This window comes from Diabrotica undecimpunctata, chromosome 7 (assembly GCF_040954645.1).
Source record: "Diabrotica undecimpunctata isolate CICGRU chromosome 7, icDiaUnde3, whole genome shotgun sequence".
NCBI lineage: Eukaryota > Metazoa > Arthropoda > Insecta > Coleoptera > Chrysomelidae > Diabrotica > Diabrotica undecimpunctata.
This window is the reverse complement of record NC_092809.1, coordinates 122,838,413-122,859,294: the sequence shown is the minus strand read 5'-3', so window position 1 is coordinate 122,859,294 and position 20,882 is coordinate 122,838,413. Positions and strand designations below refer to the sequence as shown.

General features: G+C 32.3%; 1 protein-coding gene across 1 annotated transcript in view; it reads right to left on the bottom strand.

Annotated features, from left to right (window-relative positions):
* Positions 1 to 14,929, bottom strand: part of pip (heparan sulfate 2-O-sulfotransferase pipe) — a 167,579-nt gene extending 152,650 nt beyond the window's left edge. The window contains exon 1 of the mRNA XM_072538103.1: positions 14,718 to 14,929. Within this exon, the coding sequence (XP_072394204.1) occupies positions 14,718 to 14,761 (44 nt within the window). The 5' untranslated portion in view covers positions 14,762 to 14,929. The remainder of the gene's footprint in view (positions 1 to 14,717) is intronic.
* Between the last annotated feature and the right edge of the window lie 5,953 nt (positions 14,930 to 20,882).

Sequence of the window (20,882 nt, the reverse complement as noted above, 5' to 3'; positions counted from 1 at the left end):
CTTGAAGTTTGCATAAACCAGGACTACTTTGAATTTAATAATGAATTATATACAAATAACAGTACAGGACTTATAATGGGCAATCCTCTAAGCCCATTGCTATCGGATATTTTTATGGATATTCTAGAGACAAAGATTTCAAAACATCCCATATTCAAACAGTTTTTATATTGGTGGAGATACGTAGACGACGTACTGGTATGTTTCACAGGAACTAACAGGCAACTCGACCAATTTTTATTGTATATTAATTCTCTTCATAGTCATATTGAATTTACAATAGAAACAGAACAAAATCAATGCATACATTTTTTAGATTTAAAAATTACCAGACTTAAAAACAAACATGACTTCTCCATATTTCATAAACCTACCCATACTGACACGACTATTCACAATTCATCATCCAATCCCACACAACATAAACTGGCAGCCTATCATAGTATGTTACATAGATTAACAGCAATTCCTATGTCAAAATACAATTTTGAGACAGAATTAAATATCATTAAGCAAATAGCAGTAAACAATGGATACAACGAACAAACAATTAATAAAATGTTAAATCAAAAACTACATAAGAAAGCCCTGAACTTAGTATTTCCACCACCAGAGAAAAAAACCCAGTACCTTCTGCTCGATTACATATACAGCCAAATATCAACAAAAATAGCCAAACACATAAAAAAGAAAGGAATAACACCAGCTTTCAGAACAAATAACAACCTAGGCAAATATATTAAAAACAACAAGAGCCAACATAAAAAACACTTACACAGTGGTGTGTACAAACTTAAATGTGGGGACTGCCCAAAAACTTACATTGGTCAAACAGGTAGAAATTTTAATAAACGAATAGCAGAACATAAAAGGGCTTTCAATAATAGAAAAACAGATTCTACATACGCACTTCACCTTCTAGATCATAATCATTCTTTTAATGACGAATTTAAAATTCTACACATTCAAAATAAAGGCCTTAAGCTATCTTTGTTAGAATCTATGGAAATCAACAAATTAAAAAACACAGATATAATTCTGAATGACCAGCTTGAGACAAACAGTTCTCCCCTCCTCAACCTATTTTCATTAGAGACTATAAAGTGTAAACCCATGCCAGAAACAGATCACTTGAGAAAGGCAATTAGCCGAAACAGCTGTAGTAAATATGTAGCTGTAGCTTTAAAATAAATTTTGTGGAAGTTTTGAAAACAAAGTTTTCAGTGTTTTATTGTTACATAAAATGAATTTCCATGTCTTTTGATTTTATTGATTTGTTAACTTTTTGTCTTGTTTTATTATTTTTCTTCTAAAAATAGTTCATGATAATAATTGATTGTTGACGAACAACATCTTGGTTGCAGTAATAAAATCGATTTCAAAACTTTGCCATATGAAAAAAAAAACAATTTATTGATAGAATTATGTTTTTTATGTACATTTATGCTTAAAATATCTGTTATTTTAGAATAACAATAAAATTAATCGGAATATAAAACGGCGTCTATGCTACTGAATTAGTATAGAATAAACCGGCATAAACATCGCTTTAAATTCTGTTTTAAAATCATTCAAACTGAATTATTGACACCTAATTCCATTAAAATTATTTTCTGGAGGGCAATTTAACAGAAGACAGGAATACTGGTTTATATGTGTATGTTTGATAAATATTAAATGCAAACAGAAATAATAAATGTTAAACGAATCAGTTTACTGAAGGGTGTTCCTTTACTGACCAATACTTGTCTACTGATATCTGTAGTGCTTCTTATTCGTCATTGTCAACTAATAATATAATACCAAAGTACTTATACATGATTCATCGCAACTTTATCGTTCAATGAATACATTGGAGGTTGGACATTTTAAATTACTGCTTTTTGTGATAAGTCAATTATAAACTTGCATTTTAAAATCCAATCGTAAAGGTTTTTCTAATATTTCAAGAAATTTACAATCTGTATAGTCAATTATATCACAATTAAAATAAATAAGATAAGTAGGAAGCTGAAAAGTGAAATATTTTTTGTAAGGTGCCATTTTTTTGCTGACCCACTAATATTTACCGTGTACTCAAATTTATTTTTAACTTTTAAGTAAGTATGTTAGTATATGTATCTTCTTCTTCCTCTTTATCCTCTGCTTTTTCATTGGCGGATTAATACCTCTATGAAATGTTGTCACTCCATCTTTTGAGCGGTCGTCCGATACTTCTTCTGCCGATTGGTGACTTATCCCTTGCTATTTTGACGACACGGGTCTTCTCCATTCTGCTTACGTAGTTATTCCACTTTTTTTTCTATTTTGTGTCCATTCATTTATACACTGTACGTTACATTTTCTTCGAATGTCTTCACTTTTCTTTCGATCTCTCAGCGTATTTCCTCTAATTCATCTCAGTACTCTTATCTCTGCCGTTTCCATTGTGTCCTTTGCATTGTGGCTGTGTCGGATCTTATTTCTGAGGCATATGTATGTCATTATTGGTCTTATACTGGCCTTATAAATTCTTGACTTCATCTCAGTGTCAATGTGTCTGTTTCGCCATATAGTGTTATTAAGGCAGCCTATCAGTCTATTTTCTTTTTGTAATTGATCTCTCACTTCTTTATCCAGGTCTCCATAGCTAGACAGTGTAATTCCCAGGTATTTTATTTCCATTACTTGTTTAATCCTGATGCCATCAATTTCTATTTTACATCTAGTTGGTTCTTTGCTGACTACTATTGTTTTAGTTTTCTGAGATGAGATTGTCACATTAAATTCTTTTGCTCTTATGTTAAATCTGTGAACCAGTCTTTTCAGACTATATTCATCTTGTATCCTCTTCCTTTGTTAACGCTTTTGATGATTTCATCCCAGCCCCATCATTCATGAGCCCCATCTCATCATTTTGAAGAGCATGGTGCTCAATGAATCCCCTTGTCTTATTCCACTGACTATTTCTATAGGTTTTGTAAGTTGTCCGTCTCTTCTGACCTCCATTTTGTTGTTTTGGTAGATGTTTTCGATAATTTTTATAATATTAAGGAGAACTTCTCTATTATACAGAAGATGGATTACATCTTTGAGTCTTACTTACTCTGTCAAACGCTTTTTTTAGGTCAATCAGACACAGAAATACTGGTACATTATACTCTAGTGATTTCTCAGTAATTTGCTTTATAAACGAATATTTCGAAGTTATAATATTTCTGTTTCATCCCCTAATTCTTGAGCTCGTTTCGCTTTCGATTATGTACCAATTATTCGTAGTTTTTTGGATAAAAGTGGGGAGAAGAGTCACGCACTAAGTGTTCGCGGCAGAGTTAACAGATTGGTTATCTCAAAAAGATAATATCCATTTCATTTTAAAAATCTTGCGAACTGTTTTTAATCTACACTGTCAAAAAAACGATCAAAACAGAGGAAACAATGATGATTCTAATATTATATCCTAAGATATTTCGTGTTGAATTTTTAACAAATTAAATTATAACCAAAAATACTCCACATAGTCCAAACATTCCATTAGGTATACTAAAGTTCTGCTTAAATTTTAATTGATTTATCAACTAATTTATGCACTGGAATTTACAACAACCGTTTAAAGATACATTTCTAACCAATGGCGCGTGTCGACAAAATAAATCATTTAAAGGCAATATAAAGAATTTAATTATTTTATGGTGTAGACAATAAATCATTTTGAATTAATTTATTAAACAATTAAAAAATATTTTTAGGCGATGTTAGTGTAAGATATTGAACTACTACTAATTGATACGTACAGTCGTACATTTATTTTTAAATGCCCCAACGAAAAAAAAAATAAAAATTAGTTTGTTAGACAGTGTAAAACCGTTGATATTGTGATATTTGTCTTAAATCTCTCATCATTAATACAATCATATTAATATCATTATTATGTTTTTGTTTTTTATATTTTAAACAGTGTGTAACGCGAAACCAGTGAAACATTTTACTCGAAATTTCTGAAATTATTCAAGAGCGAATATAATCGACAATTCTAGTTTTGAGGTAGTAAACAAATTCCCCTAATTGGCTTCCTTGTATAAAATGGGACATCTATTACAGATGAAATCCATGCGTTACTACAATTTTAGCAAACATGTGTTACTTTGATCAGAGTACACTATTTTAAATTAGAAAAAAAAAGAAACAATCAGAAAACAGCAATAAAAATACACAATAATTTTATGTAGTATTAATATACGAATCGGAAATGTTACGGATTATGTTACATGTAACTAACCTGATACACTTTATAATACATACTATCTTGACTCCTGATGAAGAAATAAAATCTTGTAGACAAATAGCAAGTGGAGCATTTATGAAACTTATCGGCAAATTGTCATTGTCAGTGTAGCATTTTTGAATTCCTTGGTATGTATTGAAATCCCCTCGTATATGTATTAAAACACCGAAGAATATTCTTTTAATTCCTCTTTGCGTCTCCGAGTTGATATAAACACATTTTTAGAGTATGTTTATATACCACGGATGCGTATTTTCTTTGATTGAAAGCCGCTCGATAATGCGTTTCAAATAAACATCCATTTAGATCGCTGAGAAGGTTTTGCCGAAAAGATAATTGCGACACTCTCACTGAGGCGTTGTCAAGAGCGGTTGACTTCAGCGTTAGTCCAAATTTTACGTCAAATATGTGTTTCTTGTTTTTCGTCCCCTTTCATGAAAAATGTGGCAGTGTTTTGTGGCAGTTAATGGTACAGTTACAGTTTTAAGTGAGGTTTTGAAAGAGATCCACATGTTCCAGTTTCCTGTTTTTTAAGACGCCCAGTTTAAGGGCGTCTAGTGGCCCAATTTCAACCTCAAATTTGTATGTACCTAAGAAGCCGTTTCAGAATACCTTTTCATAGTTTGGAGATGAATTTGTTCATGTGGCAGAAAGTGTAAGCCCAGTTCTACTCCTAGAAATTCCAGTTAAGTCTAGTTTAAACCCCCAAGAGTAATTTAGTGAAATCAAGGTAACTTTTGTATTTAAATTTTAAAAGAAAAATAAACCTTTTTATTAATAATTGCTTTTATCATTTAAAAAGATAGTCTTTTATTTGTAATAATTTATTTCTTCTATAAACTATAGCCCAGTAACAATAGTAAGTTTTGTAGTATCTCCAACTCCTAGAGTTTGTAAACGGATAAAACATAGTAAGTGTTTCTCTTAGTTATTTTTGTATTTACTTTTGTGACTATTAATATAGTATTAACTGTTTGTGGTGAGACAACAATAAATGTTTAATTTTTTTTCCTAACCCACTTTGTTTATTTCTCTTAACTAACTCTCTAACCCCTTTTTTTGAGTTTCATTTAAAAAGATATATTTTGCATTTCTAATAATTATTTCAATAGTTACAACTAGTTGTTGTAATCGTTATAATTTGACACTTCGAAGCGGCGTCCTTATTTTAAATAGCTAGAGGTCCTTCTTGTTGTTTTGTTTGTCCATTTGTTCCAGGAGATTCATGTAAGTACCCTCTTTTTGTTTCATTTTTGTAGTTGTCCCAATCCAACCCTCTTGCCATTCACTTATTTACTACCCAGCTACTCCAAATAAACCCTGAGAGCCGTTCGCAGAAGTTTCCTTTATTTTGCTTGCCCTATCTCTGCCCCAATAATTTCTGTCCCCAATTTTCAACCCCCCATAGTAATACCCTATGTCGTAGGCAAAATATTCGTTACACTCAAAGAAGAAAAATGGGTGGCCAATTTTGATTAGATGACTTGGTTGTTGAATGGATCAAGCTTACTGACCCTAAAAATGGGCACGATACTTAAAGAAGAAGTATATTGTGCAAAAATGACACAGCAGGATGACTAGTCTGTAGCTGCTAGGACTCTTTAGATTCTGTTTCAGTTCTACGAGGGCTATTATTTTAGATTTTGTCCAGGATATTAGAATGTTGTAGGTCATACAGCGCGAGTTATTGTTCTTGTTCTACTGTTCAAAATCGTCGGTCGCTTCAACCGCTGTTTTTAAGAGAACAGTTCATTCTAAACAAGAAATGCTTATATAAACATTTTCGTTTGAAATTATCTCAGCTACATTTTTTATTTGAAATATTTTTTTCTAGGGTGTACAGGTTCTTGGTAAATCGAGTTTTTTGCGTTTTTGTCCCCCTGTGAGGGGATTTAAGGGGAAGCCAAGGGGTAAAGGTGGTAAACTTTTTTGCATATTTTTTGGGGTTCCAAAATTATTCCGCTCAGAAAAATTCAGCTTGTTTGTATAATTTTTAGAGGTTCAGTGGCATTTTCATCTCTGACGACTGGAGTAACAACTCAAATGCTTCCAATTTTCTGCAAATATCTTCGTTTAAGGTCCACGATTCAACACCATACGGCAATACGCTACCAACAAAAGTTTAAACAATTAAGTTTTTTTTGCAAATTTCCTTCAATGTAGTTTTTGACATAATTGGAAAAATTTATCATTAATACTAGTACAACATAGGCGTTATGGTTAGTTTTTAAGAGGTGTAACACTTTTAATAAATTAATATTTTTCACAAGAACACTGTTAATATGAAAAATCGTAGATACCTAAATTTTCCAGCAAAATATGCATTTAATGATATGCCTCAAATACAGGGTGTAACAATAAGGTAGTTTATAAATTAAATCACGTATTATGAAACCAAAAATACCTCGCTTGAACCTTAGTACAAATGTGCACATAAAAAAAGTTGCAGTGCTTTGAAGTTACCTACAAAATGAAAATCGATTTTTTCCAATATATCGAAAACTGTTTGAGGCAGTATGCCTTATGGCAGGAATATCTTAAAAAACATAACAGTGAAATTTGTACAACATATAAAAATTTTATGGGGGTTTTGTTCCCTTCCCCCTCCCCCTCCCCCGCCAAATGATTGTTTACGTTCCAATTAAATTATTATTGTGGTACCATCAGTAAAACACAATGTTTTTAAAACTTTTCTGCCTCTTAGTACTTTTCGAGAAGCCAGTTTTTATCGAGATAAGGTTACTTTTTTATTATGTTTTAAAAATTCTCTATTCGGCTGTATAACACGTGTTGCTATGGTTACTATATACTAAATAGTAGCATCAACAATACATATTATCAGTAATAAATATTATAATTATTGTGCATTTAAGATTATTAAGAAAAACTAAATTTTCCTTTATAATGGTGCACACGTTTTCAGAAATGGCAGGTATGCATTTAATTCTGGATAAGTTTAAGCAGGCCAAATTAGGGTTTTAGATAATTATTGGTAATTTGGTAATTACAGGTGAATGCCAAGGTAATAGCGCAGCAGCTGCAAGGCGTTATGCAGGAAGATATCCTAACCGAAACACACCAGGCAGACGATTATTTCTTTCCATTGATCGTCGCTTACGAGAGACAGGTACATTGCGATCGCAACTTGTTGGTAATAATGGTCGATCAAAAGTAGATACAAACAATGAAGAGATTTTTGAAGCAATTGAAGAAATCCCTGAAAGCAATACAAAAGTAGTAGAGGCTCAATTAGATGTTTTGCGCATGATGATTTGTAGAAGTTTCAAGGAACAGCAGTTTCATCCTTATCACTTAACACCCGTTCAAGAATTACTGGATGAAGATCTTAAAAGAATGGGGTTTTGCAATTGGTGTTTAATGGAAAACGCACAAAACGTCAATTTTATTAATCATGTTTTGTTTAGCGACGAAGTTATCTTTAACAGAAATGCCATTACGAACCATCATAACACGCACATCTGGGCCAAGGAAAACCTCCACGCAAAAAATGTCTCCCATCACCAGAGAAATTTTAAAGTCAATGTTTGGGCAGAAATTATGGATAATAGCCTAATAAGACCAGTATTTCTTCTAACCAATTTAAACGGTAACAATTATATACACTTTCTACAAAATGTGTTACCAGAGTACTTAGACGAGGTCAATCTCGCAGTCAGGAAAAATATGTGGTTTTTACAGGATGGTGCTCCAGCGCATTACCATAATCAAATAAGAGAATATCTTTCCGATCAGTATTTTAAACGTTGGAATAAAAGGGGCCCTGATGGGCCTATTGCTTGGCCACCCAGGGGTGCAGATCTTAACCCAATTGACTTTTGCTTCTGGGGTTTTATGAAAGGGTACATATATTCCGTATCAATTATGAACGAACAACAACTAAGAAATATAATTATGGAAGCTGCAAATCGATTTCGTCAGAAGCCCATGATTTTTCAAAATATTCGATTTTTCTTTTTAAAACGGTGTAATGAAGCTCATTCTGAAGATTTGTAAAATCCACCACATATTTGTAAATGGTTAAGTAAGATTATAGAAACCTGGTAATAATATGAAAATTTGTTTATATTTTACATTTTGTTAGGTACTCAGAAATTTGGAAACATATTAAAAAAGAAGCCGCATCTCGATAAAAACTGGCTTATCAAAAAATTACTACGAGGCAAAAAAGTTTTAAAACATTGTGTTTAACTAATAGTACCACAATAATAATTTTTAATTGGAATGTATTTTTAATTGTAATAACATTTAATTGGAATGTATACAAACATGTGGGGAGGTTTAAGAGAACAAAACCAACATAAAATTTTTAGGTTGTACAAATTTCACTGTTTTTTATATTCCTGCCATAAGAAAGCCACATGACCATTTTCAATATAAAATCTCAATACACGAGATTACAAAAAATTTACACGTGATACATACAAAAACAGTTTTCGATATTTTGGAAAAAATTGATTTTTATTTTCTAACTTTAAAGGGCTGTAATTTTTTTTATGTGCACATTTTTACTAAGGTGAGTTAGGTTCAATCGAACTACCTTTTTGTTACACCCTGTATAGTCTATTCCCTATTTAAAGTTAGGGATTTCTGGTACTAGAGAGGAGAGGGTTAACAAATAAAAGATGTCTATATCGTTAAAAGAAAACCCCTTTAAAGTAAAAATCGACCTATCTACCATTTTCACAAAATCTAGATATCAGAATCTATAAATCTGGACAAATCTAATAAATATTGCCAAATATTAGGGTTTACTCTTGAGTTACCCACGAACTAATATTCAATAATTAATTAATTAATGATTTAATTATATAATTTTTATGCTATTATTGTATGGAAATAAAGCATGAGAAAAAGTATTACATAAATATATAAAATTGATTAAAAACTGAGATAAATTTTGTTCAGAAATTAGAATGAGTAGAATAAACAAATGAAAATTATGCATTGAATTTATGCAATTCATACTAAAATTTACCTTCAGCGACATAATTATCCAATGTAAAATAAAATTGGTATGGATTAGTGGAACTGATTGTCGAAAAGAGGAAATACACATTATCACAAATATTTTGACCACTGGTACTTTAATGAACAAAGAGTTATAAATATGTTACATTATTTTTTTTTTTGTTAAAATGTAGTTATGAATACAATATACTCACGTTCATTATTAATTTTTATTAATTTACGATATTATTAGGTAGTTATTACCAGTAGAGATTGAGAGTTTATTTAACTATATAACAAAATACAAATATTGTTTGTAGCAAGTCAAAAAAATACATAGTATATCAAAAAGGAATATAAAATGTAACTGACACATATTACTAACAAGAACAAATACACAAATTGATATAAGGTTGAATGCTCGAATAAATGAACTTTGGTCAAATAAAAGACAGATATCGAGCACAGTATATTAATTAAATCTTGCCCAAGTACTTTCGCTTCCTAGAGCATCTTCAGGTGCATCTGAAATAAGCCTAATCATCCAGCCCAACAAAATGGCTGCTTTCAACAGTTACATTCACAGGTTACTCAAACTTTTCTTTGATGACTTTCCATTTTCTAATGATAACTTAAATTTAGAACTTAATACTCTCAAGCAAATTGCTTTTAATAATGGTTATGTATGATCCCAACATTATCCATAAACTTCTAAATAGAGCTAAATTCAACATTACAAAAAACTTGCATATTCATCACAATGTTTTCTTCAACCTAATGTTTCAAATAACATCAGATATTTCTCCTTTACTTATATTAGCAACATTTCCAATAAAATATCTACTAAACTTTTTACTTCTACAATTGAAAACATCAAAATTTCCTTCAAGTCACACAAAACTTTAGGTTCATTTTTAATCAACACCAAAGATAGGATGAACACAATTGACAAAAGTGGTATTTATAAATTAAAATGTGGTGATTGTGATGCCTCCTATGTAGGTAGAACCATTAGAAAGTTATCTACTAGAATTTCAGAACATTTAAAAAGACCAAACTCTTCAAGTTTTCGTTAACACTTATTATCCAGTAAACACAATTTTAACATCAAAACTGGTTCATCTATTTTACATGACATTAATGGAAAGAAAAACTACTTGGAGTTGAATTTATTGGAAGATTTGGAGATTACAAAGGAAACAAATGGAAACTCTCACTGTCTCAATACTCAAATTAATTTAAACTGTACTAAATTTAAACCTATTTTTAAAACTTTTATTGCAGCTTCACCTCGTAGGGGGCCCAGCTCGGCTGTTTAGACTTAATGCACTGAGTATACCCATTAAGAATTTATTAATTTCATACTTTGATCAACATTACTATTTTATTCTTCAATAATTTACAAAACTAGCTTACTCAGGTCCAATTGATCTATCCTCATCCTAAATGCCTTCTCTGTTAAGGTTGGCGATCAATATGCCAAATTTCTCTCTATTCTGGGTCCAATCTCTGATGTTTCGTAGCCAAGATTTTTTCTTTCGTCCTATGCCCCTTTTACCTTCAATCTCGCCTTCTAATATTACTTGGAGCTGCTCAAATTCCCTATGGCGCATTATGTGTCCTAGATATGACGTCTCTCTAATTGATCTATAGTTGGCGTTAAATACACTCTTCATACCTCTGCGTAATTTAGATACACCATCACCACAGTTGTATATTGCAACATCTCCCACTGTTGGTCAGTTGGCCTTGAGTAATGCTTTGAAATATTAATTTTATAGTTCTCCCATTGACTGTGGGTTTAACTGAACTACTTGGATTATACCCCATTTATACACTCTTCTTTCAACTTTGATTATTAATTATTTAGTATTTTAATTTCATAGTTAGATTTCTTCTTTTCGACAGTATTGATAGTGCTTAGTAGACCCTTTTATTGTAGTCAACCACACTGTCTAATAGATTGTTTAGTCTATTTCTTGTATTCATACTTTGCGTCCACTTCAGTTGCCCTCAAACTAACACCCTAATTATTATAGACAGGTTTGAGTGTGAGATCTGGATTATGCAACCTACTTAAAATATTCTATATAATTTAATATTTCATCAGTTGATTTCCTATAGTAGTGTCAGTTGGACCTTCGGTCAATGCTTAGTTTCATAGAATTTTGAAATGTGCAGATTACATCTCCATGATTGTGACTGCCCATCCAAGCTGTCCTATATCACATGTCACCTTAACATTTCCGTTAAGACCATGAGCCATTCTCTCTCCTAATGCCAACCATAATGTACCTTCGCCTATTTTTTTTAAATTTTAAACTGTTTGTCCTTGTGTAGTATAGTGTAATGTACAATTTTATGTTTGTGACATTCTTTGATTGTTGGAAAGACCAAAATTGACGAAGTAAGTCTAAAACGTTAATCACATAAAAACTTTTATCAACCATCAACTTCGAGTTTTCTATCGACGTTAATTAATTTTTCTTCAGTTAAAAAAACGTTTCTTGGCTTATTTCAGATATCCTGAAGATGCTCTAGGAAGCAAAAGTACTTGGGCAAGATTTAATTAAAGATATTTTTTTAAACTTTTTCGGAAACTATTACAGCTTAGCTGTTTATAACTTTTTGGTAAAATATTGTAAAATTTTATCTGAAAGACGTAATCTAGGTAGTGACAGTTTTCCGTATTGAGAACGTGAACATCAGACTGCTTTATTAAATGGGCCCGTTTTCTGCGAATTTCAGTTAGAACTTAAAATATCAACAGAGTAGGTAGCGGCATAATTTTGAATTTAATAAAGAAAGGTCGGCAGTATTCTAGATAACTTACCCCTGCTAAAATCCTGATAACTCTCTTTGCATTTCAAAAATTTGAAGTGCATTTGTTGAATTGCTCCATATAATTCAACCATAGTTTAGGAGAGAGTGGAATAAAGAAAAATATGTCATTTTTAATGTTTCAAAGTTGACAACCCTTGCTAGTTGCAAATAACAAATATTGAACTTAATAGCTTTTTCTTTAGTTGTGAGATATGAGCCGACCAGTTCAGTCGGTTATCTATAGTTATTCCCACTAGTTTAACACTCTTTGTTATCTGGATCATTGTGTAAATTACGGAGTTAAGTTTTAGTTTGTTTGCAGCAAACCATGAGATAGATTTAGTAGAAACTTCCTCATGAGACATTTTTAAATCATCATTATTTTTTCCTGATATAACGTATGTCGTATCATAAGCGAATTGTGTGGATTTGTACGGAGATGTGAATTTAGGTAAATGGTTGACATAAATAATAAACAAAAGGGGTCCTAAGAACGAACCTTATGAGTCTCCATGTTTTACGGATAGAAAATGGGAGAGATGACCTTTAGATACTACCGCCTGGTATCTGCCACATAGATATGAAGTTATAGGCTTAAGAGGGATACCTCTGATTCCATAGTAATTTAATTTGTGGAGCAAAATATCGTGTGAAACGCAATCATAAGCCTTCGACAAGTCGCAAAGAGAAATTGCTATGCGATTGCCGCGTTCAAGCCCCTCAATCACCTCGCTCATAACATTAAATACCGCGTTTGTAGTAGAACGAGCACTTCTGAATCCATATTGCAAGTTGCAAAAGTAGTTATTTAACTTAAAATAGGAATAAAATTGTCGTTTAATAACCTTTTCAATCACTTTTCTAAAAGGAGAAACAATGCTTATGGGTCTGTAATTGTCAGTTTTTGAGGAATCACTTTTTTTGTATATTGGTAGTACTTTTGAATATTTTAGTATTTCTGGAAATTCTCCAGTTGTTAGAATTAAATTAATAACATGAGTGAAAGGTGTTAAAACTATTTGGTAAGTTTCTTTTAAAATTTTGCTATTAATTTCGTAAACGTCCCTGCAATTAGAATTACTAAGAGATTTTATTATCTGAGAGACCTCTTCTTTGACAACGGGACGAAAAAAAGTTCTGGCTCGGAGAAGGATAATTTCTATAATTGAAGAGGACATCGACATTAATGGTGGGAAGAGATTGAATTATGTTCTCTGCAATTGTAGTAAACAATTGATTTATTTCTTCTGGAGGTAGATCAGGTTGTACCGAACTGGATTTTGTGCTGTTTTTGTCGAAATTTACTATTTTCCAGCAGTCTTTAGGTTTATTATTGGAATTACTAATAAAATTACAGTAAGCTAACTTTTTATCAATTTGTATTTGCCGATTATATTCAAATTTTTGTTGTTTATATACTTTGAACAAATGGGGATCCTTAGTGGCATCTGCAATATGCTGCAAGAGAAAGAATAGCTCTGTAAGACCTTAATCTTATATACTAAAACGCTAAGCCCTTTTCTTGTCCACCACTTTACTCAAAAACCATATTAGATAATTAACATATTTTTTCGGAATATTATTAGTATTACGTATGAGATTGTCAAGATATACTTTTGGTACAAAAATTCAGTTCCGGTTTTGAGATGACCGGAAGTTAAAATTTACTTTAAGTTTTAGACCCCACAATGTATATATGGATCGAAAGGTCTCATCGAGACGAATCTAAATATGTACTTCCGGTTGCGATCCGACACCGGAAGTGACCCGAAACGCGCATAAAACGTCAAGATAGAGCAAATCTGACACCGGATTCGTGATCAGCATGCAAAATTAACTGCTAAATGATATCCATGTCGACATTTGATGAACTAAAAATTGCATTCCGGTTTTGAGGTCGACTTCCTGTTTCTTTTTTATTAGTCAAATCAATAGAGAATTCAACGTAGAGGTCAAAAATGTAAGTTCACGAAATTATCATTTATAGTTTTTGAGTTATTGATAAAAATATTTTTACTTCCGGTCATTGTATATATTGTATATTTTTCTCGCAAAATAAAAATTTCATTTTATAAACTCGATGTTGAGTTGGTCCGCTAGTTCGTTATTAAACCATTGCACCGGTGTTTTTTTCAGTAGTTTGTCGTACTTTTTTTAGTGTAAAATGATTTAATATTAAATTATTATAAGTTTCGGTAAGAAAGACTGTCAAAAAATCAGGATCATTATTAATATCATAGAAAAAGTCCATATTTGTACTAGCTAGAGCACATTTAAGCTTCTGTAAACCAGAAGAAGTTGAAATGTTGATTAGTGTCAACAACTTTATGCTCAGAGTCAATAAATAAAAATTGAGCTCGATGGACAGAAAAACAAGGTTCAAATACGCCCACTCTGTAGATATTTTTAGAAAAGAGGAAGCAAACGGAAATGCACACTTCTAAATTTATAATTATACCACTACAACATTGCGAAAAACATTAATAATAATACAAGCTATATTTTGCTATATTCTTTTGATGTAAAACAATTTTTTTTTTATCCCAAACGCAAAATTAACTGTAAATATTAATTAAAATTTTTAATTAAATTTTAGTAATTTAATACTATTATTCAAAAACTTAACCTTAATAACTCTTGAAAATAATTTTTAAACACTAACCTTTTCGGAAAACCTAACCGCCTACCCCTATAAAACTGATCCATTTTGCCACAAGTGTCAACGCACGATTATAGCACAGACCCTCGCCGTTTTTAGCGCATAACCGATTTACTCCTATCCTTAGTAGAGCGCGTGAAGAACTGACAGTTGTCGAGTACCATCATCGGTATCAACAGACCGTCAGCTGGTTCTTTCTCCTTGCACTACATGGGTACCATCCTCTGGTTCACTGGGTCTACGTCTACACAGATTGGAACTATTTCCGCGTAATCTGCAATTAGCATTTGCGCCTGAAGATTTTTGTAGGCCGGTCACTGGAACTTTATCGTGTCTTAAGATTGTTGCAGTGGTTTCGTTATTTAAATACTTTTTAATGTTTAGTATGCTATTCATTTTTAATTCTAGGTCTGTATGTTAGACTCGCTAAAGATCACTAAATATGTACGTGTTTAAATTTTAAAGATTTAGTGCTTCGGATCAGAAAAGTAGATACAGAAATTAACTAGCTCATATAACATTGTTAGGAAAGCTTGATGAATGCAATAGCAGCCTCTAAAAGTTTTCCAATTTTGCCTTTTTTCGTTCATTGGTCTACTTAGTCAATTGACTAAATTTTTAAAGCAATACTGGCTTTTTTCAATTTTTAACATTATCACTTAGATAGCAGTTTTCATTTAGCGGCGAGATCTTGTCCATCACAAACTTTTGATTGTGCAATACTGACACTTTTTAAATTGTAACATAATTTTTTTCCTACAGGAAGAAGGCCCTTAGGACGTCCACGAATGCGATGGAGAGACAATATATGGTCAGATCCAAGAACAATGGGGCTATCCACTGACTTAACTATTATGGACGACCGTTCAAGATGAAAGCAAGTTGTGCAGTCAGCCAAAACCCACCCCGGGTTGTACTGCTACGATAAGAAGAAAGAAGAAGACATATTTTCAGTAAACCTCTTTTTTCTGCAGGTAGTAGAAATAATTCTGATTCATCGTCGAGTAAGTTTGGTGATTTAAAGGGGATTCTTCATCTCTTATCAGATCTTCTTCCATTTGTAATAAACATAAGTCATCAAATAATATCAATGATAGCGAAAACTCTCCAAAAAAATGCTAAAACCACAATCAAAACCTTTAGATTAAAAAGGAACATTACGAAAATGCTGAGAAACACTGACCAGGCATATTTTACATCTTAAGTTGACATACATGTATCGGCTAGAAAGCTTTAACAACTTAAATTGAGATACATGTATCAGCTATAAAGCTGGACCAACATTGCGGTGACAAGTGTGGATTAAAATGTTTTACAAAACTCAGTCAGCTAGAAAAACAGCCAATTTCTTCTAGTTCTGTTTCAGTTCCCAACGATTCAAAGAAAGGATCTAATAAAGTTGGATCTTAACTTCTAAGCTTTTTAAATGACATATCAAATTTATCAGAAGGTAACCTCAATATCACAGTTTATTCAGATAATTGTGTTACAAAATGTTGTTGTGGCCATTCCATATTATAAATAGGTTATAAAAGATGTTTGAAGTCTGGGCCAATTTATGTGCACTCACAGTATTCTGCGGTAATCGTAACTTCAAAACACGGACTGTTAATCCCATTAAGTATCTGAATTGGATCAAAACAGCTGCTTTGATCTCAAATATTTTATCCACGAAATGACAACACATTTTAACGTGACTGAGGCTGGAAAAAATTTAAGTACAATGATGTTTGCGTAAAATGATATCCAAATAAATTAATTTTTAAAGTTTTTATATCAGGAATTCAGTCGTTAGTGAAATAGCAAAAATCCTAAAATCATAAGTAACTTTTGAGGGTATTACTAATTAAAAAAAAACTTATTCTAGATCTATTTCAATGTCGAAAAGATATTTTGATGATTTACATTCTTTGGTACCTAAGCAAACCATTCCATGCTGCCATTCAGATTTTTTACATCTCCTTAAAATGTAACTAATTTATGAAGTACACACATATGATGAAACAGCTTTAAAAAAAAAATACAACTAATCAGTTAGATGATTACATGATGATTGACAAAATGAAACTCTAAAGTTCTACAGAAATCTAAACAAAATGCGCAAAGAGTTTAAGCCAAGAATAAGGAGCTGTAAGGATGTAGAAGGAAACATCCTAAATGATACGGCCTCAATCCTAAACAGATGGGTTGAATTTTTCAAAATTTAATGGCCATCATATCGAAGAAGCAGATAACACCCTAGCAAATCGAAATGATTGGAATCCTTTCAACTCAAACGAAAGACCACCTACCATCGAAAACGTTGCCCAAGCCATTAAAAAGCTTAAAAATAATAAATCACCAGGAATTGATCAAATTTGCAGTGAGCTCTACAAGAATGGTGGCGATGCCCTAGTACAGACACTGCATAAGCTTTTATTTCTTGTTTGGCATAATGAGACCATGCCTTGTGAATGGTGTCAAGGCGTGATATGCTCGTTACATAAAAAAGGTGACCAGCTCCAGTGTGACAACTATAGAGGTATAACCCTGTTAACAACTGCTTACAAAATACTAGCAAATATTCTCTACGAAAGGCTGCAAGTTTACACAGTAGTTGGTAAATATCAAGCTGGATTCACTCCAGAAAAATCAACAATTGACCAGATTCATTGCCAGTCAAGAGAACAGTGCTATACCAATCAATGCATGAGTTTGGTATACCAGAGAAACTTATCCGACTAACGAGAATGACAATGTCTAACTTAGAAGCCACTGTTAGAGTACAGGGAGAGAATTCTAGATCCTTTGAGATAAAGGATGGACTCAGACAAGGGGATGCTCTGTCTTGCCTCCTATTTAATATTGCCTTAGAAAAGGCAGTGCGAGATACACAAATTAGGGACGGCGGTACTATTTACAATAGATCGATACAAGTCTTAGCATATGCTGATGACATTGACATAATAAGGCGTAGCAAGCGAGATGTTGAGCAATATCTCCTAGAATTGGAAACAGCAGCGAAACAGGTCGGTCTAGTCATCAACGAAGACAAAACCAAGTACATGTTGGTTACAAAGGATCCGATAGCAAATAAGGAACGAGAAACAGTCTTTGGAAGTGATACCTTTGGACGTGTTGACAATTTCACATACCTTGGTTCGCTATTGACTGCTACTATAATAGGGCATACTATGGACTCCAAAAGCATTTCCACTCAAGAAACATTCAAAGAAGAACTAAAATTATTATATACAAAACATTGCTGAGGCCGGTCCTCACATATGGAGCAGAAACATGGACTCTAACGCAGACAGATGAAAGACTTTTGGGAATATTTGAGCGTAAAATACTCCGCAAAATATTTGGAGCTATAAACGACCAAGGGCAGTGGCGCAGAAGATATAATTTTGAATTGTATCAGCTCTTTGATGAGCCAGATGTCATAACGTTCATTAAAACACAGCGACTTAGATGGGCTGGACACATAAAACGAATGCCAGAAAATACGATTGCTAAAAAGCTAACCACAGGAACACCTGTAGGAAGAAGAAGCAAAGGCCGACCGCGAATTAGGTGGTTAGATGAAGTTGAAACCGACTTACGGATATTAAAAATCAGAAGATGGCAACATGTTGCCAGAAACCGAACAGAATGGCGACGAATCTTAGAGCAGGCCAAGATCCACAGAGGATTTTCGAGCCAAAGATGATGATGATGATCAGTTAGATGGCTTAAACGTGTTTAACAATTATAATTTGCTTATTGGGGATTGAAAGGGGGGACTGAACAATTACTGAGCTTGGAGATAGGGTAAGCAAATAAATTAAAACGTTTGCGAATAGCTACTCGTGTTTTGGTTGGAGAGCTGAGTCGTGGATAAGGATTCCTTTAAGTCGGGAGGACTGGGAAGACTAACTACAAAGAAATTTAAAACAAAATACTTACAGAGATGTCCTGGGCAATAATATACAAGAAGATTCCTAAACTATTTATTATTAGGACTTCGTTTAAAAGAATCCTCTTGTTGATTAGAAAGAAAGGTTTTTCTCTCCTTAGATTTGAATACACTGTCTCACACAAACTTCAAACGGTCTAGATCCAATTCATGGGAGACACAAAATGGAAGCTGGACACATTTTGGGAGAGGTCAAATATCAAACTTGGTTTCAGGTTATCCTGAATGATAACAATATGTACTAACTAACTTAGCCTTCAGGATGCTATTATCAAATTCCTTGACAAAGTAAACATTAACCGGTCGTGGTGGAATTTACATTGCTAAAGCTTAGTCTTTAAAACCTGTAATATGAAATGTAGATGTTGAATTTTGGCAACAAATATGAGGAATTTGAAATATGCCTAAAACACGCAGATTTTTAACTTTTACAATACAAACAATCCCACGTCACGAAAAATTTCTCCATAAAGACGGTATTGAATGAAATTTGTAGCTACAGTTGCGTAGATTTAGAAAACGTACTTGTTTAATCGGAAAGAAGTCTCACATTTAGAAACCAGAAGATAGCCTTACATTTGCTGCCAAAACTCTAAACCGAAATTTCATGCTGTAGGTTTCAAAGATTACACTCTATAAATGGAAATTCTATAAATCTATAAATCTATAAATCTATAAATCTATAAATCTATAAATCTATAAATCTAGAAATCTAGAATAGAAATCTATAAATCTATAAATCTATAAATCTATAAATCTATAAATCTATAAATCTATAAATCTATAAATCTATAAATCTATAAATCTATAAATCTATAAATCTATAAATCTATAAATCTATAAATCTATAAATGGAAATAGTAACCGGCCAATGAAAGTGAAACATTTTATTGATCGCGCATCGTTTATTTATTTAACACCTTTATACAAACTTTATTTACGGCAAAATATAAACATTCTATATAAATGCTGCATTCTTCACCTTTCAAACGCAATTTGACTTTTGTCCAAATGATACTCCTATCTAAAGATATCATATTTTTACGGTCGAGTTAATATAAATTTTGTTTAAAAGTTATTTTACATTAATTTTACACTCTCCATACCTCTGAGTAATTTAGATATACCAATTCCACAGTTGTATATTTCAACATCTCCCACTGTTGGTCAGTTGGTCTCTAGTAACGCTTTTACAAATTAGTTGTATAGTTCTCCCATTGACTGGGGGTTTAACTAAACTACTTGAATTATATCCCATTTATACACTGCTTTCAATTTTGTTTAATTTTTAGTATTTCAATTTCATAGTCAGATTTCTTTTTTTTTAAGTATTGATAGTGCCTGGTAGACCATTTTATTGTAGTCAACCACCCACTGTCTTCAGTCTATTTCTTTCATTCACACTTTATGTCCATTTCATTTGCTCTCAAACTAACAACCTTATTATTACAGACAGGTGTAAGTGTGAGATCTGGATTATGCAATCTAGTTTAATTAAAATATTCTATATGTCATATTTCATAAGCTGATTTTCTTTAGTAGTGTTAGTTGGATCTTTGATCAATGCCATCTTACTTACACAGAATTTTAATATGTGCAGATCACATTTCCATGATTGTGACTGCCCATCAAAGCTGTCATATGTCACATTTCACCTTAACATTTCCGTTAAATACCATTCTCTCTCCTGTTGCCGACAAGAATGTAGCGTAGAATCTTTTTAAATAATTTTAAACTGCTTGTCCTTGTTCTAGTGTAGTGTTATGTATAATTTATGTTTCAATTTCATGTTTATTACATTCTGCGCTTGCTGGATATCCCAAATTTGATGAAGTAAGTCTAAAACGTTAATCACAAAAAACTTTTATCGTCCATGAACTTCGAGTTTTTTATCGAAGTTAATCAATTTTCTTCATTTAAAAAAACGTTTCTTGGCTTATTTCAGATGCCCCTAATGATGCTGTAGGAAGCGAAAGTACTTGAGCAAGATTTGATTATTACAATTGTGCTCGATATTTGCCTTTAATTTTTCAAAGTTCATTTATTCGAGCATTCAACCTTTATATCAATAAAATTTATTTCGCGCGCTGACATTCATATCCACCGGTAGCTTCAAGCGTTGTTTCTGAGAAAACGGTTCATTCTACACAAAAAGTGCTTAGAAACATTTTTTTTTTCAAAATTATCTCAGCTACATTTTTTATTTGAAACATTTTTTTACAGTGTACACA